At 45.8% G+C, this 25,000-nt stretch overlaps 1 protein-coding gene across 1 annotated transcript in view; it reads left to right on the top strand.

Annotated features, from left to right (window-relative positions):
* The window catches only part of xkr4 (XK related 4), a 36,539-nt gene that overhangs the window by 6,354 nt on the left and 5,185 nt on the right, over positions 1-25,000 (top strand). Inside the window, exon 2 of the mRNA XM_080503268.1 lies at positions 14,031-14,230. Coding sequence (XP_080359394.1) covers positions 14,031-14,230 — 200 coding nt within the window. The remainder of the gene's footprint in view (positions 1-14,030; positions 14,231-25,000) is intronic.

Here is a 25,000-nt window from a genome sequence, read left to right as displayed (position 1 = left end):
CTTTCCTCCTTTATGTCACTTTCCTCCATGATGTCACTCTCCCCCATGATGTCACTTTCCTCCATAATGTCACTGTCCTCCATAATGTCACTCTCCCCATGATGTCACTCTACCCCATGATGTCACTCTCCCCCATGATGTCACGCTCCCCCATGATGTCACTCTCCTCCATGATGTCACTCTCCCCATGATGTCATTCTCCCCCATGATGTCACTCTCCCCATGATGTCATTCTCCCCCATGATGTCACTCTCCCCCATGATGTCATTCTCCCCATGATGTCACTCTCCCCCATGATATCACTTTCCTCCTTTATGTCACTCTCCCCATGATGTCACTCTCCCCCATGATATCACTCTCCCCCATGATGTCACGCTCCCCCATGATGTCACTCTCCTCCATAATGTCACTCTACCCCATGATGTCACTCTCCCCCATGACGTCATTCTCCCCATGATGTCACTCTCCCCATGATGTCACTCTCCCCATGATGTCACTCTCCACCATGATGTCACTCTACCCCATGATGTCACTCTCCCCCATGATGTCACTCTCCTCCATGATGTCATTCTCCCCCATGATGTCACTCTACCCCATGATGTCACTCTCCTCATGATGTCATTCTCCTCCATGATGTCACTCTCCCCATGATGTCACTGTCCTCATGATGTCACTCTCCCCCATGATATCACGCTCCCCCATGATGTCACTCTCCTCCATTATGTCACTTTCCTCCTTTATGTCACTCTCCCCCATGATGTCACTCTCCCCCATGATGTCATTCTCCCCATGATGTCACTCTCCCCCATGATGTCACTTTCCTCCTTTATGTCACTCTCCCCATGATGTCACTCTCCGCCATGATATCACTCTCCCCCATGATGTCACGCTCCCCCATGATGTCACTTTCCTCCTTTATGTCACTCTCCCCATGATGTCACTCTCCCCCATGATATCACTCTCCCCCATGATGTCACGCTCCCCCATGATGTCACTCTCCTCCATAATGTCACTCTCCACATGATGTCACCCTTCCCCATGATGTTACTCTCCTCCATGATGTCACTCTCCCCATGATGTCACTCTCCCCCATGATGTCATTCTCCCCATGATGTCACTCTCCCCATGATGTCACTCTCCACCATGATGTCACTCTACCCATGATGTCACTCTCCCCATGATGTCACTCTACCCCATGATGTCACTCTCCCCCATGATGTCACGCTCCCCCATGATGTCACTCTCCTCCATGATGTCACTCTCCCCATGATGTCATTCTCCCCCATGATGTCACTCTCCCCCATGATGTCATTCTCCCCCATGATGTCACTCTCCCCCATGATGTCATTCTCCCCATGATGTCACTCTCCCCATGATGTCACTGTCCTCATGATGTCACTCTCCCCCATGATGTCACGCTCCCCCATGATGTCACTCTCCCCCATGATGTCACTCTCCTCAATGATGTCACTCTCCTCTATGATGTCACTCTCCCCATGATGTCACTTTCCTCCTTTATGTCACTTTCCTCCATGATGTCACTCTCCCCCATGATGTCACTTTCCTCCATAATGTCACTGTCCTCCATAATGTCACTCTCCTCCATGATGTCATTCTCCTCCATAATGTCATTCTCCACATGATGTCACTCTCGCCCATGATATCACTCTCCCCCATGATGTCACTCTCCTCCATGATGTCACTCTCCCCATGATGTTACTTTCCTCCTTTATGTCACTCTCCCCCATGATGTCACTTTCCTCCTTTTTGTCACTCTCACCCATGATGTCACTTTCCTCCTTTATGTCACTCTCCTCCATGATGTCACTCTACCCCATGATGTCACTTTCCTCTTTTATGTCACTCTCCCCCATGATGTCACTCTCCTCCATGATGTCACTCTCCTCTATGATATCACTCTACCCCATGACGTCACGTTCCTCCTTTATGTCACTCTCCCCATGATGTCACTCTCCTCCATGATGTCACTCTCCTCCATTATGTCACTCTCCCCATGATGTCACTCTCCTCCATGATGTCACTCTCCTCCATTATGTCACTCTCCCCATGATGTCACTCTCCCCCATGATGTCACTCTCCCCCATGATGTCACTCCCCCCATGATGTCACTCTCCTCCATGATGTCACTCCCCCCATGATGTCACTCTCCTCTGACCTCCACCTTCACATCAGATTCTTCTTCTCCACCTCTTCAATCACTGATCTCTCTGAGACTCTCACCATACTTCCAGCGGTGACGATACGCTGCCGATCGCTTGTTCTTTTTCTTTCATTAGTGATTCCACTACTGTGACACCAGATAATGTCATCGCCTCACCTCCACCTCCTCCATCACTGTTTTGCTCTCAGTAAAATTCTTTTCTTTGTTTTCTTGTCAGGATTTAGCATCAAATACTGGCGATCAACAGGCTGATTGAGATGCAAATATATTGACGAGTTACTTTGCGTTGACCATTAATGGTAGAATGTGGGTGTGTTGGGGCGGAGATGAACTGTCAACTTTCCCGGTGGACTGGAATCTATAAAAGGAAATGCGTGCAGATGTGCGTATGCATGGTTTTACGGACCCACATTTTTTTTTAGGTGTACGCCATTTTCAGCCTTTGGCCACACAAACATTTTTGGTAAGAATCCTACACAAGGTTTTATAAATGAGGCCCCAGAGGTTTTTTTAGGGTTTTCAATATAGTGAACATTGGCAGACCTGTATAATTTGCACTGGGCAACCAAGATGGAGTACGGAATAAATGTGGTCTGAACATGGGATAATGGACCTTTGCTATTATTAAATACACACATTTGATCTCAGTAATCAGAACAATGACATCTCGTAAAAATTAAGACATTCAATAAAAGAAACTAGTGCTGTCACGTGATAAAAAAAATAAACTAATTAATTTCCTGTAATTAATTGCAATTAATTGCATTGTTTTTCTGCTCAAGACTGAAGCTTGCAATGATACTAATTAAGGCAAAACCACAGAATTAATGTCAACTCAACACAGAGAGACTACATTTAAATTCTAATGACCTTTCAGCTTTGCATGATTAGCAAAATAATAAAAACATAAATAGTTAATTATTAAACTTCTAACTAAGTCTGGGTTTTATTAGAGAGCAGGTCCACCACTTTGAGAATGTGAATATTTCTGGAGACAAAGTTGTGAAGGTATTACATGAACACAATGGCAAGAATATACTGTAATACACCCACACACACACACACACACGCTCATATTATAGAGGAGCGCCAGCGAAAGAGAGAACGAGTATAAATTAATATTTGACCAGTATTTGCTCCAGCTTTAGCAGCATGGTGGCTCCTGGTCAGCCAACATGACAACCTGCTGTTTTGCTGCAGAATTACTTCTGTGGTTGTTAAATTTGGCTTCTCACAATAAAGCTAATGACTTAAACTTTCTCAATCAGCCATCAGGGAACTTTTAAAGTGAAAGTTTCTGCCTTGATCTTATTCCACTGGGTATTGTGTTGCTCTGGAGTCACAGTGCTCACGCTGCACATGAGGCTCCAGTAAGATAGTAAGAAAAATAAAAAATAAAAAACAGAAGGAAACAAAACTGCATTAATTACTTTACATTTTTTTAATGAGTTAAATGTTTCAAATCAATTAATTAAATTACTGCGTTATTTTTGACAGCACTAAAACAAAATGGAATCACAATAGAATGAACTTAGGAACAGGAACAAAGTACAGATTATTTATTTGAAATAAATGACAAAGGTCATCCATCCATTTTCTGCCACTTATCCAGGCCGAGTCGCGGAGGCAGCAGTCTGAGCAGAGTTGCCCAGACTTCCCTCACCCCAGACTCTTCCTCCAGCTCTTCCAGTGGCACCCCAAGGTGTTCCCAGGCCATAGAGAGACATAGTCCCTCCAGCGTGTCCTGGGTCTGCCCCGAGGCCTCCTACCGGAGGGACATGCCTCGAACACCTCCCTAGGGAGGCGTCTGGGGGGCATCTGAGACAGGTGCATGAGCCTCCTCAGCTGGCTCCTCTGGATGAGGAGGAGCAGCGACTGAGCTCCTCCCCCTATCTATAAGGGTGACTGAGCTCCTCACCCTATCTCTAAGGGTGACTGAGCTCCTCCCCCTATCTCTAAGGGTGACTGAGCTCCTCACCCTATCTCTAAGGGTGACTGAGCTCCTCCCCCTATCTCTAAGGGTGACTGAGCTCCTCACCCTATCTCTAAGGGTGACTGAGCTCCTCACCCTATCTCTAAGGGTGACTGAGCTCCTCACCATATCTCTAAGGGTGACTGAGCTCCTCACCCTATCTCTAAGGGTACGCCCAGCCACCCTACGGAGGAAGCTCATTTCAGCCGCTTGTATCCGGGATCTCGTTCTTTCGGTCATGACCCATAGTTCATGACCAGAGGTGAGGGTAGGAACGAAGATCGACCGGTAAATCTAGAGCTTTGGTTTGACAGACATGCCGTAGCACTTTTCTTGCATGAGGAACTTTCGCTGTGTTCGGGCCTACAAATTTTGTTATTGCATCAGTCAAAAAATGCATAAAAAAATGCTTCATGAAGATGTAAACAACACATAAGTTGCTCTGGAATATGTCGCATTTATATGGAAATGTAATGACTGCTTTTCTTTTCTTTTTTTTTACTTCCACTTGCAGTGTGTGTAATAAATACATCACTATTTATCCTAGATCGTTGAAATGTTACAAATACTTCACCAATTATAATAAGTCGTCTCTCTGGAAAACGTCACGTTCATCGCACTTGCATGCTCTTACAACATGCAAGTGAGTAAGGACACCTTACGTGAGCAGCGCGTGTAAGTATGGCCTTCGTACAATAACGTGCACGGAGATATTACGTTGTAAGCACATTCTAAGCACATACAACTCAGTTACCACACGTGCAACGTACGATACACGCAACTGCTCATGGCCAGACGTGGCGTGTGGCCATGTACTTGCACCTTGCGCAGGTGACGTGCGTTGATGTACTCCCTCCCTGCTCTTGCCGCTCCCTCCCCACGTTTTCAGGAAAACGTTATGACCATTGCCACCTCAAAAAAGGTACAGACTAAAAACATGCGGGGCGGGTTGTCACCGTGGCTTTACTGTCGCATTTGAAAACAAACAAACAAACAAATAAAAACAGAGGAATCAAGTTGTAACTTTGGATTTCCAAGGAAAAATAAGTGTCTCTGAGGAAGATGATTGTAGACAGTCTGGACCTGTTGTCAAATTCTGATGCTCATGTGTGTGTGTGGAAGTGATTTTGCACATATTAAAGCAGCCAGACTGGCATGTTTTGGTTTTGATCTGATTCAGTCACACAGGAGATTTTGGTTCAATTGGAGTGGCACAGGTTCTTTGTTTTCTTTTAAATGGACGTTCATATGAGCCTCGTGTCACTGTAAGGACAGAAGACAGGAGCCGTCCAATTCAGCACAAGCTGGTGAGGACGGCTTCACGGTGGCGTTGACTCCAGGATGGTTTGCATTACATCATTTGGTCTCCTTGGGCCTAAACTTGTTTTTTGTTGTTCTGAGGCATGTTGGACTGCATGTTATCACACAAAGTCTCTGCTGGTCAGGGGCCCCATGCTCGCTGCTTCATGATTCGCGAGGTGTCCTGTGTCTTGCACAACGAGACTCTTGGCTTACGGGTTTGTCTTTGTGCTTGCAGAAGTTTACTTTTGTCGTCTTGCACATTCGCGGTAAAGACAATGTGGTTGCAGACGCACTGTCTCGTCTTTAGTTACATCCACAATTTACCCAATAAGTGGAAGTGGAATTCAACCCCCTTAGTCCTACTTCGTCTGTAACTCTGCTTATTTTAAGACCCCCCACCCCCACGGGCAGTTTGTCCTCAATATTTTCTTAATATAGTTATTTAATATGAAATGGTTGGAGCTTATTCGATTTGGTGAATGCATTTGTGTTTTGGGGATATTTTTGTCATCTGTTGTTTCCGCACTACCTATAAATAGACTGGGCTTGGCGCTCATGGGAGAACCCGCTCATTGGTTTATTCTCCGCTCCCTGGAACGTGCATCATCTCCATACAGGCTCCCACTGTCCGCTGTCGCCCGTTAGGTCAAGTCTGAGTTTTTTTGCCTTAGCCCGGTATTAGTGCTGGCTTGGTGGCCCTGCACAGAGTTCACCCATTACCGCACCTGATTGTTGGGCTGTCACGCCCATTTTTCCATTCATACTTTTCCTGCTTTCCTGTTTTTTGAGGGTACAGGTGGACATGGGTTTCGTGCGTACGCCGCCTGCATGCTCTTGCTTCAACAATACGAAGAAGAGAAACCACCAAATAAACACTTAAAATAAACTGTATGTGTAAAGAAATCATCCTCTTCTCTCCCGTGTTCTTAAATATGTTCACCCTTCCTGTGAGTCGTAACACTATCAGAATTTAAAAATGGTCCAGATTGTCTACAAACGATCCACTCCTCAGCACTATCATATTTCACACAGAGCTAACTAGAATACAGTTTATACATATTACCTTAAGACGTCTTCTGGAAGAATAGAGATAAAATGTTGTAGATGTGTTGAGGACCAGTTCAGCTCAGTGGGGTGCTATATTATGCTTTATGCATCATGTAGGAACACATATGCACACATGAGGAAAGTTGACATACAGATGAACTAACTACATGAACTAAGCAACAAAGACACAACCATTACCAACTCTACAAACCTAATATAAGCCCCAGTAGTGACATCGGAAACACAACGAACGGACCCTCCCATCATGCATTGCAGTGATCAGCTCCGTGATTGCTAAACATTATTAAAATGGCGGATATATGCGTGAGATTGGGTTTTTAGAACCATGATGTTACGGCTGAGAGCCGGTGTGTAGAGTTCTGAAACCCAGAAGCAGAGCAGGTGCAATTAGCAATGATTTATTGATATTATAAGACCTGGGAGACGAGGAATGGAGACTCTGAGAGGCAGAGAGCGCAAGTGAGAGCAGGGAAAGCTGCACCAGGAGGAGGTGCACTGAGGACACAGAGTGAGGCACCAGGAGCGCAGCAGGGAGGAGAGCTGCACCAGGAGGAGGTGCACTGAGGACACAGAGTGAGGCACCAGGAGCACAGCAGGGAGGAGAGCTGCACCAGGAGGAGGTGCACTGAGGACACAGAGTGAGAAGCCATGAAGCACACCAGGAGCGCAGAAGGGAGGAGTGTTGCACCAGGAGGAGGTGCACTGAGGACACAGAGTGAGGCACCAGGAGCGCAGCAGGGAGGAGAGCTGCACCAGGAGGAGGTGCACTGAGGACACAGAGTGAGAAGCCATGAAGCACACCAGGAGCGCAGAAGGGAGGAGTGTTGCACCAGGAGGAGGTGCACTGAGGACACAGAGTGAGGCACCAGGAGCGCAGCAGGGAGGAGAGCTGCACCAGGAGGAGGTGCACTGAGGACACAGAGTGAGGCACCAGGAGCGCAGCAGGGAGGAGAGCTGCACCAGGAGGAGGTGCACTGAGGACACAGAGTGAGGCACCAGGAGCGCAGCAGGGAGGAGAGCTGCACCAGGAGGAGGTGCACTGAGGACACAGAGTGAGGCACCAGGAGCACAGCAGGGAGGAGAGCTCCACCAGGAGGAGGTGCACTGAGGACACAGAGTGAGGCACCAGGAGCGCAGCAGGGAGGAGAGCTGCACCAGGAGGAGGTGCACTGAGGACACAGAGTGAGGCACCAGGAGTGCAGCAGGGAGGAGAGCTGCACCAGGAGGAGGTGCACTGAGGACACAGAGTGAGGCACCAGGAGCGCAGCAGGGAGGAGAGCTGCACCAGGAGGAGGTGCACTGAGGACACAGAGTGAGGCACCAGGAGCGCAGCAGGGAGGAGAGCTGCACCAGGAGGAGGTGCACTGAGGACACAGTGTGAGGCACCAGGAGTGCAGCAGGGAGGAGAGCTGCACCAGGAGGAGGTGCACTGAGGACACAGAGTGAGGCACCAGGAGCACAGCAGGGAGGAGAGCTGCACCAGGAGGAGGTGCACTGAGGACACAGAGTGAGGCACCAGGGAGGAGAGCTGCACCAGGAGGAGGTGCACTGAGGACAAAGAATGAGGCACCAGGAGTGCAGCAGGGAGGAGAGCTGCACCAGGAGGAGGTGCACTGAGGACACAGAGTGAGGAGCCATGAAGCACACCAGGAGCGCAGAAGGGAGGAGTGTTGCACCAGGAGGAGGTGCACTGAGGACACAGAGTGAGGCACCAGGAGTGCAGCAGGGAGGAGAGCTGCACCAGGAGGAGGTGCACTGAGGACACAGAGTGAGGCACCAGGAGCGCAGCAGGGAGGAGAGCTGCACCAGGAGGAGGTGCACTGAGGACACAGTGTGAGGCACCAGGAGTGCAGCAGGGAGGAGAGCTGCACCAGGAGGAGGTGCACTGAGGACACAGAGTGAGGCACCAGGGAGGAGAGCTGCACCAGGAGGAGGTGCACTGAGGACACAGAGTGAGGCACCAGGAGGAGGTGCACTGAGGACACTTGAAACGAGAAGCTGTTGGAGCGCGTTTACGAAGCAGGCGACTCGGAAGAGAGACAGTCTTCCGACACCGGACCTCCTCACTGAAGAGGGAAGAGCAATCAATTAGCAGATTACCTGCAGGAGTGTCTGTGAGGAGGATCTGGTGCTGGAGGAGGTGTGGATCCTCACACATGAGTGTGAGAGGTGTGGCTTTTCATGTCATTTAGTTGTAGTGTAATTCACTATTAGTAGAATTCAGAGAGCATTTGGGCTGTCTGGACCTGTGAGCATCAGCATGAAGCACATGACTCTCTGCTTTACACACATTGTCAGGAGTCACACACCTCGCTCCAGCACCGGATCCTCTCTGGCACTCCTGCAGCCAATCAGCTAATTGATTGTCAAGCAGTCTTAAGCCCTGCAGGGAGGAGGGTCCGGGGCCAGAGGATTGCTAGTCTTCACTCCGTGTGGAGGTGCGTCGGTGTTGTCCTCCCCGGGGGGTGAGTGTCCTCCCCGGGGTGGTTCCTGTCCCGACGCCGGCTCCAAGAAGTTCCCCGTCCGGGTTCCGTCCCCAGAAGTTCCCCGTCCGGGTCCCGTCCCGGTTCCGTCCCCAGAAGTTCCCCGTCCGGGTCCCGTCCCGGTTCCGTCCCAAGAAGTTCCCCGTCCGGGTCCCGTCCGGGTCCCGTCCCCAGAAGTTCCCCGTCCGGGTCCCGTCCCCAGAAGTTCCCCGTCCGGGTCCCGTCCCCAGAAGTTCCCCGTCCGGGTCCCGTCCCGGTTCCGTCCCCAGAAGTTCCCCCAGGTCCCGTCCCAGTTCCAAGAGGCCCCCCGGAGTTCCCCGGGTCCCGTCACCGTTCCAGCTCCCCTTTCCCTGTTCCCTCAATAAACCTTACTGTTTGCAAACAACTTCCTGCTTGAGGTCTGCTTCTGGGTTCAGGACACTCCACACGCTGGCGCCCAGCCGTGACACACATTGGTGGTTTGATTGACTGGATTGATTGAAATGTGACGGCCCACAGCTGTCTTCCGCACGGATCTACTGCAGTTGCAATTCCACGTTCTTCACATCACCGTTGCGTAATCGTTCACAATCCCGCCTATGTTTTATCGCATTTGCTGTGGTGGCGCCACACAACACAGTTGGTCTGGGTGCCTTGCCTTCCCTGCCCACCCTGCTCAGGGAGGAACTGCAGTGAGACACAGACTCAAGGTGGGATGGATTATCTCTGCAAAGGAGAAGTGCTCACTAACACACATTTAGACAGATTTGTGAACAATATTTGAGAGAAATAGGTCTTTTGTGAATATAGAAAATGCTTTAGATCTTTGAGTTCAGCTCATGAAAAATGGGAGCAAAAACAAAAGTGTTGCATTTCTATTTTGTGTCAGTATAGCTGTGTTGATTTAATAGTGGTTTTGTCAACCTCCAATGGCTAAAGTAGAAGACAAAGAGATTTGGTTGCACATTAACTGTTAAAACAATTTTCAAGACGGACTTGAAAAGTCATTGAACGCACCGCAGCACTCCAAGCACAGAGAGGTCTGGTGCAATTTACTTGTACTCACTACAAACTCCATGGCGGGATTCAGGATTATATTATTTGCCATTTATTATTTCCAAGACCACCAAAAGTTGACATTTTTCACCCTTGTCCACCTTAAGTTTCGGGAAAAGTAACCGCTATTTTATGCAGCTGCAGCAGAAGGAGAGATGTAAACTTGGATTTGTTTTCATCATCACAAAGGGATTTATTCTGGCTACACCAGTATCTATTTGTGAGGCTCTTTATACTGCATTTCTGCATGACAACATCAGCTCATGGCTTGACCGTGACAGTGTAAGACACAGCTTGGTCTAGGTTTCTTTAAGGTGCATTTACAAATAACGACAATGAAATGCACAAATCTCAATATGATTCAGGGCACGCGCCATCATGGACAGTCGCGACCTGTTATCGTATGTCACAATTAATAACACGACATGGTGGTGAGTCATTATGCATTTCACCAATGTCATCATGTTGGCATATCATCACCTTCTCAACCTAATCTGTCACGAATATTGGGAATCAGGAGAATTTGGTGCTGTGTGTTGGGCGTGTCTTGTTTTGGGTTCTCCTCATGTCAATCTTCCTGGAGGCGGGGCTTCTCCAGCTCTGTGACGTCATCAAATAGAATCAAGGTGTTGAGCTCCCCCACCAGGTAGAACAGAGAAAGATCACTGTGAACTCAAACTGGAGGGAATCAATGAAAAAACACTTTGGGGATGTAGATGAACCCCAAATAACACTTTTATCATGTTTAAAAGGTCCATTTAGTATAATATGGGCCCTTTAAAGGGGCCTGACATTCCTGATATTCCCTGAACATCTTTTTGGCCAATGAATCTTCCAAGAATATGAAGAATCACCTGTATTGGTAAAGTTTGTAACTGAGTGTGGATTAGTTGTGATGCATGTTGATGTGTTATACAGCAGGACAACATTTGCTTCCTGCAGCTTCCTCCTCTCTCATCAACTCTATGGAACTTCTCTGAATGCTGAGTGACCTGGTGTGTGAACTCTTTAGGAGCTGTTGGTAGAACAACAGGGTGTGTGGAGTCAGATATTTGGAAACCCACTTGCCGACCTGACTTGTTTTACCACCTGGGTGAACACCTGCCTCCATGAGACGCACCTGAGAGGTATTTGTCATTTCCTCTGGCCTGGCGGTTGGTCTCATCTCTCATAGCTAAATCCATAATTGAATATAACAAATTCTCCCAATTTGCCACATTCCTGACAGATTAATGAAAGTGATGGTGTACAACGAGGCACAGCAGCCCACCGCAGGGTGCAGCTTTGTGCATTAATACGCAACACCGTGGAACAATAATGCTGACTGTGCGTAATGACTGCTCTTACTTGTAATGCATGATAAAAGGTGGCGGCGTGACACCTCGGCCCTGAATCATACAATTCAGGTCAAAATCGTGATCTGTGGTCAGGAATTGAGATTCGTGCCAAACTTGTCATCATTATGTGTAAACGCACCTTTAACAGCTCCACAACCATCTTCTTGCTTTTTTCCTTGTGACATAAAACTTCATCAACCATATTAATAAAACCACTTTTTATTTACCTCAGCATCAGTAAATAGTTTCTTAGCTTTGGCAAGGTTCCATGAAACAAGCGATGATGCTGCTGTTGCTCTCTTATACCAATGCCGACATGTCATAGACACGGACTGCTTGTACGGCGTTGTGTTTTCTGTTTTGCGGCTGTGGGATTTCTGGAGGGTAGTTGACATTAAAGTTGCCGGCATGCAGGAAGCTGAAGATGGACAATCCACTTTGCTGACCGCTCCTGTCTGTGTGCAGATCAAGCACAGGCCGGTAAGATAAAACTAAACTGTTCAGTCCAGTCAGACTTGAACTGACACATTTCCTGATCCACTTTGTGCTTTTTCATGCTGCAGCTCATGTTGTTTCTTTGTTTAATTTGGACTTACTGACTTACTGTTCGATGACGCGTGGTTTTGCGGGGAGTGAAATTGATCCATGGACCTCCAAGCAAAGCAGCATTAACGTAATTACGTCAGACGCGCACATAGTCTGGCTCAGACTACGGTGTGGGATGAGGCGAGACCACGGTGAGGATCTGTTAAGAATTCAAGGACAACAGATGAAATGTTTTTTTGGGTTTTTTTCACTTTCGTCTTTATTGATTTTATTGTTCTTCTTTTTTTCAACACAGACAGAACAGGACAGTACATGGTGAACAAATGCAATTGAAGTTAACATGACTGAGGTAGAAATAGATATATAAGAGAAAAAAAGAGTGAAAGATAAAGAAAAGATAAAGAAAAAGAAAAAACAGGGGTAATATCTTGTTGGGAGCTTCATTCTATTTTGTCCGTTTTTTGCAGTTTTCGGCTTCTTCGTTGATTCGTCCTTCAATTGTCTGTCGCTCTCTGGGTTCCTGAAACAAACACAAGGTCCATTTGGTCCACTTCACTTCTTGTTGTGCTTCTTGTAGTCTGAGTCGATGCGTCAGTTTTTCCAGTGTGTAGGTTTCCTGTATTATGTCTGTTCATTGTTCCCACGTCGGTGGATCCACTTTACCTCACTTCCTTGTTCTAGCCATTTTTGCAACTGTCTGTATTGATCATTACGCATTTTCTCCAGCATGGCGAGTATTTACTTTATCGTCTGGGTGGAGTAAAAAAAATCTGATGAAAATTTCCAGAAGTCCCTCCATGCACGCAAATTGGTGGATGTTTGGTGTACTTTAGGATCGAGTTCCAATTCCCATATTTCTTTTATATAATCAGTTGAGTTTCTGTTTATTGCCATTTTTTGATATAGGGGGACAGGCTGCAGACACAGGTGTAAGGACATTTATTATTCATCTCTGTTTAGGTTTCCTGACTTTTCTTTTCTGTTGTTTGGTTTGTTTTTGTTTTTTGTTTGGGGGGGGGTTTGCTTGTAAATATAGCGAGACTATATATGGAGACTATAAGAGGTAGGAGTAAATAAGCTTTGCTTCTTTCACGTCCTTTTTTGGATGTGTCAGGCCATTATATATATTTATACCAAAATAGTGTAAATAATAGTTTCTAAGTCCTATTTTAAAAAATCCAATTGTGGAAAATATTATATTTTACCAATCAACGGTAATATCAACAAATTATAGAAATATTTCCTGTACACATATTATAACATCCTTACAGGTAAAGACATCAAACATATAGCTCCCAGGTCAAAGTCACTCCTCTAAAGCCTTACTTTATCTTGCACAGTTAAAAATGACAAAGAAGACACCATCTGCAACTTGAACTGCCGTATCATGGAGGTGAGAACCAAAACTTAACAGCAGAGATGAGCGAGTACACCACTATCTGTATCTGTTCAACCATCTAAATGATCTGGATCTGTATTTGTACTCCGAGTGGGCGGGGTCTAAACCGGAAGTGGGCGTGAATCAAGTGAAACTAGGTGGGGCTTAAATCAGTACATTATTTTAAGTGTGAAATTGATATGGATTGATCAGAAGTTGCTTTATTTGTTGTTTATTTGAAAACTATCTACAGAACAGCCTCAGAATTGAGATTCAATGTTTTTTTTTAATATAAAAACGATATACTATATATATATAGCTTGATTTCAAATATTTATAATAGTATATTTATTTTATGAACAGCCATATACAATAAGCATGTTAATATAGGCTACTTTGTGTGTTCAGATATATGTGTGTAAGTGGTCTGTTTATGTTGTAATGATGTGTGAACCTGGTGATTCATGTAAACATCCAGTGGTGGCAAACAGGAAATAATATGTCAGCCTTGTTCACTTAAAAAAAAAAAAAAAAAAAACCCCAACCGGAGTGGGGGCAGTGTCCGGCGCTACCACTCTGCTCAATACAGAGTGGACGTCATAAGTGGGCACAAATTGCAATCAGATGCAGAGAGTAGGAAATTCCAACTGTTTCAACATTGACATTTTTTTTTTTCAACATAAAATGTTGGAACGTTCAGGCTGACTCGGCCTCTCTGCCCCTACAGGTATTTCCATACCATCTACCTGGGAGTTCGGAGTCGTCAGAGTGTGGAGACGGAGCGCTGGCGTTACCACTGGAGGATGGTGTATGAGTTTGCAGACGTGAGCATGTTGCATCTGCTGGCTACCTTTTTGGAAAGCGCTCCACAGTTGGTGCTGCAGCTGTGCATAATCATACAGACGCACAAACTCCAGGCTGTGCAAGGTAACACACACACACGCACGCACGCACACACACACACACACACACACTTTCACTCTCTCACTCAGTGGCTGAGCGACAGGCAGCAGACACACCAAACTCACCGTTGTTTCATGTACATTTTTCGAATCCCGGGCCACACATTTGAGCCTGTGGGCGACACAAAATCCTGTATTGCAGGGTTTGCAGGGTGTGTCACCAATCTGTCACGAATTTTGCGAATGGGAGAATTGTGTCTATACAGTGGCAGATTTTGCCGTGGGTGATGTGGGCAGTCGCCCAACGTGACGAAAAGAGAATGAACCTGTCTCAGAGTTGTGCAGAGAGGAGGACGCTGCTGCAGGGAGGGACTAACTGAGGGAAGCTCTTGCTGTCATGGACCCTAACCATCAAGAATACATTACGGATGCTGTCACACTCTATTACGCAACACCGTTATGTGTCACAACTAATCAGTTGCAAACTTCACGAATCCAGACGATTCTTGATCTTCTCAGAAGATTTCTCAGCAGCCAAAAACATGCTCCACAAAGATCACAAATGTCCTATTTGTGTCTATTCGGGTGCTTGAGCTCACGTAACAAATGTTAAGAATATGTGTAAACTCTGTTTAAATGAGCATGTCTGCAAAATGAGAACTTTCTGATCCAACTTGTGGAGGTTTCAGGTCCATGAAGCCTCGTCTCTTTCCTGTTGCCTGCTGGCTGCTCTGCTTGGGAAGTGAGCAAGGCAACTCACCAGCTTTTCATGACCTGTCCGCTGTCTTAATGTATTTTACGCCCAAAACACCACAAAGCAAACATCAACGTGGATGTTTGCAATGCCGTTGTGGCTCTGGACGCTCTGCCGCCAGACGCCAGCGTCAGCTCGCCGAGGAGAACGGCGCTGATCGCAGCATCAAAACAGCAGCTCCTCCGCTGGAGCAGCCGATTCACTCCTCCGTGAAGCAACGTCATACTCCGCGCTAAACTCCCTGGAAATAGTCCCAATCACTTGTGTTGCGTTAGAGCTGGAAACACTGCAGTTTGTGCTGCGTTGGTGAAGAATTTCTCCAGGAATTAATAAAGTGATTGTGAGGTTTTAAAGATAGAACTGGTTTATTATGAGATGATGACATCACTCAGACCCCCACATTGTCCAAATGGAACTAAAATAGTTTGTACTGCTTCCTTTTCTCACCTTCTACTAACCTCAAGTTGTTTTTTGAGAGAAAACATGCATACATCCCTACATTTATTACTTTACTGTAGAGACCAATTTATTACTGCCTCATGTAGAATACAATATAATCATAATATTAAATAATAATAATAATAATAATATTATTAATAATAATAATACTATTTACGCAAACAGAGTTCTGGTATCAGAATAGTATCAGTATCAGCAGATATCCACATTTGAATATTGGGATCAGATCGGAAGTGAAAAAACATGGATCATTGCCTGAAATAAGAACATTTGAATGTTCATGAGTTGTGCTTCAATACTTGTTTTCAAAATATTTTAGTGACAACAAACTGGATACACATTTTGTCAGTTTGTCTTCGACATTACTGAACTCTGTCATGCATCAGTTTTGTGTCTTTTCATTGGTGTACTCTGGTCACTGAATAATACCATTTAATGTATCATACTACAATTTACTTTTTGTCAAAAACTAGGAATTAATTCTCTAGTATTCTCTGTTACATATAAAAACTATAACAACCGGAGAACTTAGAGATGTTGTTGCATGATGTGCAGAAGCCATTGCATAAGCAAAAGTACAGAAGCCAATGTGACCCCCCCCCCCCCCCCCCCAGCAGCAGGCAGGTGATGAGGGAGACAGGGGGGGACGGCATCCTGAGCCCTTTTTCTAGTTTCCTGCCGTGTACCATAAGGGAAGAAAACTCAAAGATGATGTACCTGCAACACAAAATGTAGCATTTCAAAAAATTCAATTGTTCAATTAATATCACATGGCACTTTTTGTTTAACAATATATATTTCACTGGGTGCAGGACAAGTGCAAAGTCTGCAGGACTAGTGCAACCCATGGCTCACTGGTCCGCTCGACAAGTGGGAAAAAAATCCACGTATCTTCTTTACTTTGTGTTTATATATGAATGTCTGGTCAAATAGAATACAAAGGTACAAATGAATGCTTTGACTAAGGGGTAGGACTAAATAAGCTCTGCTTCTTCTTACTCCTTTTTGGATTTGTTGGGCCAGCATTTAATAGTTATGTTACTATTTTGTTTTGTTTTGGCTTGTTTGCTTTGCTCTGTTATGTTTGTTATTTGTTTGTATTAGTTTACCTTTTTGTTATGTACCAACATGTCCGAAATAAACTAAACTAAACTAAACTAAACTAAACGGTACCATGACAGTGGCAGCTAGTTTTTATGCACATGCACAAGTAGATGGACTATAAGAACAATGACAGCCAATTACAGAATGTCTTTTTTTACACCTCAGTTTCACATGTCCATCTTGCCAAGCTCTCAGACAATCAGTGATCATCATAGGTTTCTTTTTTTTCTTTCATTTCACTGATGATCACCAGCCCTCCCTGAAGGGAAATGGCTGCATTGTGCCATTGCTTACTGTGGACCAGGGAGGATAGTCTCACACCACAGTGTGTGTGATGTGTGTTGGGGGAAGCCGTGTTTCCACTGCAGAAAGGAGGTTAAAAAGTAGGCGGGGCTTAGAGCTCCTCAGATATGTGACGTTACAACACTCGTCTCATCCTGGAGGCTATTGATACGGGGCTTAAGTACTAAGTCTACAATGGGACCAGTGATCTAGATCTCTACTAAGATGACAGGTGTAATTAACTAGTGTTTTCCAACTATGCCAGTGCTTCTCAAATGGTGGGGCGAGCCCCCCTGGGGGGGCGTGGTGGGGTGTCAGGGGGGGCGTGAGGCAGGCACAACTTTCAGTATTAGTGTCTTTATTCATGTTTGAACGATAAAAAAAAAGGGCCTCCAGCTCATTTTATTAATTTATTTTGATAATCAGGCGATTGTATGCAGAATACTGGTGCCAGCAACTCATACATGGTTTATACAGATAAATAAATAAATATTATCAGGTTCTCAATGGTAGTACAATTCGGGGGGGGCGCCTGAAAAAATGTTTGTCCTCTAGGGGGGGCATGACAGAAAATAATTGAGAACCACTGAACTATGCTCAGGCCTCCATCCTGACCACCACCAACCCCAGCCTCCACAACTACCAACCTTCCCCCACTGCCCACAACCCCCAATTCACAAACCTCAACCCCAGAGGCCAGAGGCACCCCACGACCCGAGGGAGTGAACCAGGAGCACCAGGCAGCAGCCCAACGAACCAGCAAAATGCAGTCATCCCTGGGGAGCCAGCCCAGCCAAGGGCTGGCAAAAATGGAAGGAAGCTCCAGGTGTCGGCTCGGGCCCAGCCTGAGCCAGAGAGCCCAGGGCCTGCACGCTCCGGCCCCATGCAGACCCAGCCTAAGCCAATGTCAGTTTAGGATGCGTCCCCAGCACACTGGAGCCTCAGAGGACACAGGACACCCCTCCCTCGTGCCCAGACAGATCTCGAAACAGAGGCCCACAACCCCTCCAGACTCCAACCCCCAGTGCGCAGGAACCCACTCCACCATAACTACTATTACTGTGTCCCAGCCAAGAAGAGGGCAGGGCCCCACAAGCCATGCCAAACATGAAAAGTGATAGTCACCATCCCTCCCTTTTAATATGTTTCCTAATCCCAACTTAACCAAATCTCCAAACCCTGTTACTTTGTGTTATCTAAGGTGCTGTGTGGTGCAATAGAATTGGGTGCATGGATGGGCAAGGTGGGGTCTTAGCAAAAGGTGGCAGGACACTACTGGAGCCTATCCCACCAGAACCCCCTACCTGGTCCACCCGAATCCTTCACCCCAGTGTGTGTAGTGTGTAAAAAACATGTTCCATGGGTGTGTATGAGGTGTGTGTGGGGTGTTTGTGGTGTGGTTTAGAAGGCGATGCAAGTATGGGTCCAGCCAGCCTGACCAGGTAACCACAGGGTAAGGAGATGTGGCCAATAGCCCCGGCGAGGCACACAGCCAGGGCGCAAACAATCAAGGGCCCAGAAAGGCCCCTGGGAAGACCAGCCACCCCAAACTCCCACCCAGACACAGACTGTGACACCGAGTCCAGGCCACCCACCATAACGCCCACACCAGCACCGCCACAGGCCAACCAACACAGAGCCACCCCCAAGGTGGCCTGGGGACCCTCGGATATCCTGGAGATAGGCCCTTTGTGCCCTCTGGCAACCCCAACCCACCAGGTATGCACGCAAGAAAAACCGTTGTGGGAGGATGCGATCAAGGTCAGGTGCCCCCAGATCAAGCACCCCCTCCCAGCCAGAGCCCGTGGGGCAGGCCGATAACCAGGCTGCAGGGATCACCCAGGATCCCAGCTGCCCCCACGCATTGAGGAGGGCCCCAGGCCCCCCAAGGAAAGGGGAAAAGGGGAAGAAGGTAAGGACAATGGTGGGCGGGGGGAGGAGGCAGAGGGGCCAGAGGGCAGCCCCACCACCTCGACACCCAGCAGCCCCACAGATGACGAGACGAGGCACCCCATTCCTCCAGATGAACCTCACCAAACCACAGGCCACTTCCCCAGGAAGGAGGAGGGAAAAGAGAAAAGCAAAGATACCCTCAAGACATTATCAGCCTCCATGGATGGGCGACACAAATGATTCCTCACATTGTTTTGGAATAGATATACTGTCGAACCTCAGAGGAGCAGACCAATCTGTACTGAGCACAGACACATATTTAACTGTTAACACACCGTGATGAGGGGACAACCTGCCAAACGCTTGGTTGTCTTTAGTTTTCTCTGAACTCAGACTGTTATTTCAAGTAAATCAGCTCAAAAACACACTCACTTTCTAAAAGAGAGAAATTAAGAATCTGCATGCATTTGTTTACAAGTATGTTAATATAAGTATCATCTTAAAAAGTGCTCTTTATTCACGAGCTGTGCAATCATTTTTAACACTGGGGGCCTCTCAATCTAAGAAAAGGCAAGATTGTTGTAATGTCCTTCATAAACACACTGTATTGGAATTAAGTTAACATTGACTGAGATGGAATAAAAAGGAAGAGCCCCACCTAAGAAATGTATCACTCGCCACCATAGATAGATAGATAGATAGATAGATATATCTATATATCTATTTTGTATTTCTATATATATATATAAAAAACGTTAGGAATGGAGGAATACACCTGCCACCAGAAGTGGAAATGTTACATTACATAATGGAATGCGTACTTAGCAGAACCCTGAAATGTAGTATGAATGGAAAAGCGCACGCACCCTCGGTCTGCATGCCAGTCAAAGCAACCTGCTAATGCACAATGTGGAAAGTATAGAAGGGCCTTTATACACACAGAATATATGTATATCCTATGATGCTCTCTGTGCTGCTGCCAGTTGTTCTTGCTGTGTGGCTCTCACAGTGTGTGCCAGTTTGTTACCTCAAAGCACCCCTGCTGTGTCTCTAGACCTGCCTCAGACTATCTCCTGATTATCACGTAGCTTCTCCAAGCCTTCTCTGGGAGTAGGCTATTAATAAAGCAAAATAGAGAGAAGCCAACAGGAGTGAACTCAACAGGTTACATGTATCTTGTACAAGCTTGCTGTTACTTGAGGTCAAAACACAAGTTCATGAATAATTCTCAGGAAAAATATGTGTGTGTGTGTGTGTGTGGGGGGGGGGGGTGGTGGGGGGGGGTCATACTGAAAGAATCCATTCATTCACTCATCCTTCTGTCTCTTTTACATGAGTGTAACTGTCCAACAGAATACTGCCAATGCTATTTTCTGCATAAGCAAACTTTAACGATGGCAATACTTTTTCTCAAAGTCTTGAAAATCTGCATGCGCTGTATAATTAGACCAGTTTATGTATTCTAATTAATGAACATTTTACCTTTAGATGTCATGTTTAAACCCTGGTAATGAAGAAACTTCTTGCTTGGATATGTAGGGATTTCTTACCTCATAAGGATCACCAGTTATGTTGTGGTTGGCTATCGATAATGATTAATAATTATCAAAGATAGTTATTAATAATGTTATTGAAATTTAATCTGATCTGTATCAGAACCTCGGAGCTCCACCTGTCTTAACAGGAAATGATAGCCAATTCAGTTCTATCAGTCTCATAAGATATACTAAACACTTAATCAGGAATTTGAATTAATAGTTAAATTAATTACAATTACCAGAATTAACAGTAAAGATTGAAGGATTTTGGAGTTCTTGACACAGAAGAGTCGACATTTCATTCACCGTTGTGCTCATTAATAAAACAGCAAGTATGATTCCAAACATTATATTTATTTACAATGAAAACAAATAAACACAGATTCTAACTACTTATATACAGCTGTGTGTGTGTGTGTGTGTGTGTGTGTGTGTGTGTGTGTGTGTGTGTGTGTGTGTGTGTGTGTGTGTGTGTGTGTGTGTGTGTGTGTGTGTGTGTGTGTGTGTGTGTGTGTGTGTGTGTGTGTGTGTGTGGAGAGAGAAAGAGAGAGAGAGAGAGGGGTGGAGGGAGTGTGTGTGTGTGAGACGTGTGATGGAGCTACAAAACAAGATGGCGGATCACAAGAAACTCCATTCAGATGGAGGTTATCAGAGAGCAGGAAGTCTGTCCTGGGTCTCCACCATGTGCTGGAGAACAATGGAACATGGAAGCTAGTCTTTAGCATCTGCTTCCTGTGTGTCTCTGCTAAAGGACCATTTCTAGAATGACTTGATGTGAATGAGACTTGTTTTGTAAAACGTCAGGAGTCGTCAGATGGTGTTCGGTTACTGTGTGATGTTGTCTTTGATGTGATATGTGTAGGATTGTGAGTTAACTAGTTAGTAAAGCAAAGATTAGCATGCAGACCCTGTGTCTGTGGCAGAGCTAACGTTGGTTTACAGGTTGATAACTGCTCCTAATATCATTATCTATAGAACTCAATCACTGTAACAGAACCAACACATCTTCATAAAGTTAAACAGTTCTATCATAGCATCAGGTTTAACTAATCTCAGGTAAAGCCCAGTTGTTGTTCCCACTTCCTTGAAGGAGTTCAGTTGTTGTCCTGCTGGAGGGAAGCTGGTGTCTTCTCCTGTAGTTAGCACCTCCTGCTAACTGTGGTTGCTGGTTCTGCAGGCTGAGGAGAAGAAGATGAAGTTGATGTTTCAGGAGTCCTTCTTTGCAGCTCCTGGTTGTTCCTTTTGTCCAGACTGAGGAGCTGGTCGCTCAGGTCTGTGATGGTTTTCCTGCTGGTTGAGGAAAACACAAAGAAGTTCTGTGAGGCGTCGTTTCCCTGGTCCGTCCTGGAGGAACTGGTTGGTTTTCCTGGTTGATGGGAGATCAGACTCTGGGTGCTGGTCTCTGGACCAGGGGAAGGTCTGACCCTCGTGGTGGGTCAGCAGAGGAGTTGAGGAGTGAAGGCCCTTAGTTGCAGGTCTCTGGTGTTAGCTGTATGCTAACGCTGGGTGAGCTGTCTCTGGTGTTAGCTGTATGCTAACACTGGGTGAGCTGAGCTGCTGGGAAGCAGCTCTTCCTTGGTGTTCACAGGAGAAGACTCTCCCCAAGACTGCTTTTGCAAGCTTCTGTCGAACGTTTGTGGATTTGAAAGTGTCAAATACTGAGAGCTTCAACCAATCAGTGACTGGCTGAGTACATGGAGGAAGTGTCTTTTCAGCAGAAAGCGGGGGAGGGTCTGCAGTGACAAAAGGTCCCCCCACTGGGTGTGATGGTCAATCACATTCCTGGGTCAGAATTCATACGTCACGACTGTGAAAATTGCCTTTCCCGAGAAATGCCCAAACTTTCTGTGGTCTTGTGAGATCCCAACAGATAAAGATATTTAATATAAAATGTGTAGTATCATAATCATAGCCTATGACCACAGAGAGGGCTGCAGGATCAGCATGCAGAAATGTGTCTCCTCGAGCTGCACCTGTGTTCAAGTTTTAATAGTTCTTTGAAAAAAAAGACTCTGGACGGAGGGTGTCCGGACATGTTGGTTACCCCACACTCCCCACACAGCTTAGCTTCTCAAAACAGAATGAAAAGTGACCTATGACCTAACACTCAAGACTGGCTGGCGCCAGATAACACAGAACATGTTTTCTGATCACACAGAAAAGTAGAAGAAAATATGAAATATATGAATAAAAGTATATGTAAATACCAGTGATGCCGGTAACACCTTAATTGATTACTCTCGAATGAGCACTTTTTTCAGTAATCGTAATCTAACATGTGACTATTTCCAATCCAGTAATCAGATTAAAGTTACTTGTCCAAGTCACTGTGCGTTATATTAGTGTCCTGCAAGACGAGCTTCTTGTCTGCAAAGCTGCTTTATTATGAACCAGAACCAACCGCTCCTCCTTTCTCTGCAGTCACTCACACAGTGACGCAGTCACCTGACCCGCCCCCTTCTCCACTCTCAGCCAATCACAGGCCAACCCGCTCTAACGGTGCGTTCAGGTAACAGAAAGAATTAGATGTCATCAATAAACCTTAACATTGCAATCAGACCCTTCTTTTTTTAAATCAACCAATCAATCAATGAAAGACTTTATTTGTCCAGGAGGGGGGCAAATGAAGTCACATCGAGCAGGCAGTGCAAATAAATAAATACATAAATAAATAAATAGTGCAACAACAGACTACAACTCCATCTCTGGGTAAATAAATACCGGTAATAGTAAAACTCTGATAATAAAAGAGTCACATATAAATACAACAAAGAATGAAGGTCAAAGGTTAAACATGTACCAGCAGGAGGTCAAAGGTTAAATATGTACCAGCTGGAGGTCAAAGGTTAAACATGTACCAGCAGGAGGTCAAAGGTTAAATATGTACCAGCTGGAGGTCAAAGGTTAAACATGTAGCAGCTGGAGGTCAAAGGTTAAACATGTACCAGCTGGAGGTCAAAGGTTAAACATGTACCAGCTGGAGGTCAAAGGTTAAACATGTAGCAGCTGGAGGTCAAAGGTTAAACATGTACCAGCTGGAGCAGGAAGCAGGGATCAGCACCGTTTTTGACAAAACCAGTTGTAATTTATGTTCAGATGATGGAGGGTGGTGTCAGCAGCTGCTGAAAGGAACTAAAAAGTAATGTCTAATCTAACTTAGTTACTTTTATAAACCAGTAATCAGTGAAGTAACTAAGCTACTTTTGAAAGGAGTGATTAGTAATAAGCAATCAGAGGAGTTTTTGAAGGTAACTGTGGAAACCTTGGTAATACACGTCATGTGTTGCTTGGTAGTGATTTGTGGCGTTGCACAGCAGAGCGTGCCAGCCTGACCCGTGGCAGCGTCCTCCTCTCTGGGCGCTGGGAACTTTACACAGCTGATGGAACAATGACTGAGCCACAGACACACCAAGTCGCAGACCTGGCTTGTTCTGCACTCTGGGCAAACATCCGTGAGACTGCATCTAAGACGGCTGGATTCCTTTTCCCTCCCTGCTCCTCTTCACAGAGTTCACCCTGACTGTACCACTGTATACACCAAACTCTCCCAACTCACCACCTGAGTGACAGATCACGAAGAGAAAGTGATGACACACAATGGTACACAGCAGCACGCAACACCATATTACAATACAATGTTGGTGACCATGTGTAATGACCACCGTTCTGTCCTATTAATTGTAATGCCTCATGACAGTTTGCCACTGTCGGGAAAAATCAGGATCCACAGTCAGGAATTGAGGTTCGTGCATTTCGTGACTTGTCGTCGTTATGTGTAAACACACTTTTAGGAGTATAAAGGTTTGCTAGAATCACTCAGGTGCTATGGATGTAACCAGTGACAGTAACATATCCACCATTAAGGTCAAATATTTTGTGAGAACATATAAATGGAATAGACTTATACAATATGATGGCTAGAACTGTAGACATGCTTTTGAATGATGAGTGATAGACTTGTTCTTCCCATTGATTTAAGGTAATCTTTGAGGTGAGTTTCTTTCATATAGGTAATATGTGCACACAATAAAACTCAAAAAACAACAAACCCCAAAACAATGAACCCAAATACCCATCTCCAAACCCACCTACCTCAGCAGAAGCCTCCCCCCAAATAACATGTGCACATCCTTCCCACATACTTGCAACAAACACTCTTGTGTGGAAAAACACCAAACTAAGGCGACAACAAATACGAGTGAATCTGCAAAGTCTTCTTCACTTTTGGGGGGGTCCATCTGCACAACACAGGTGTGTGCATTCACTGTGTCCACAAAGTTTTATGCCGGCTCCCAAGATGCAATTATTCTTTCACAGTCACGATTCCCTCTTGTAGAGACTGCTGGACGCTCTTACTGCACATGTGCACTCCCCCCCCCCCCCCCCCCCTGTGAAGAACAGCTAACCCTGGTATTAGTGGTACTAGTCTGGTATTGGTGGTACTAGTCTGGTATTGGTGGTACTGGTCTGGTATTGGTGGTACTAGTCTGGTATTGGTGGTACTAGTCTGGTATTGGTGGTACTGGTCTGGTATTGGTGGTACTAGTCTGGTATTAGTGGTACTAGTCTGGTATTAGTGGTACTAGTCTGGTATTGGTGGTACTGGTCTGGTATTGGTGGTACTAGTCTGGTATTAGTGGTACTAGTCTGGTATTGGTGGTACGAGTCTGGTATTGGTGGTACTAGTCTGGTATTAGTGGTACTAGTCTGGTATTGGTGGTACTAGTCTGGTATTGGTGGTACTAGTCTGGTATTGGTGGTACTA

Source organism: Blennius ocellaris (genome assembly GCF_963422515.1).
Source record: "Blennius ocellaris genome assembly, chromosome: 10".
Classification (NCBI taxonomy): Eukaryota; Metazoa; Chordata; class Actinopteri; order Blenniiformes; family Blenniidae; genus Blennius; species Blennius ocellaris.
This window is presented reverse-complemented; position numbering and strand designations above follow the sequence as displayed.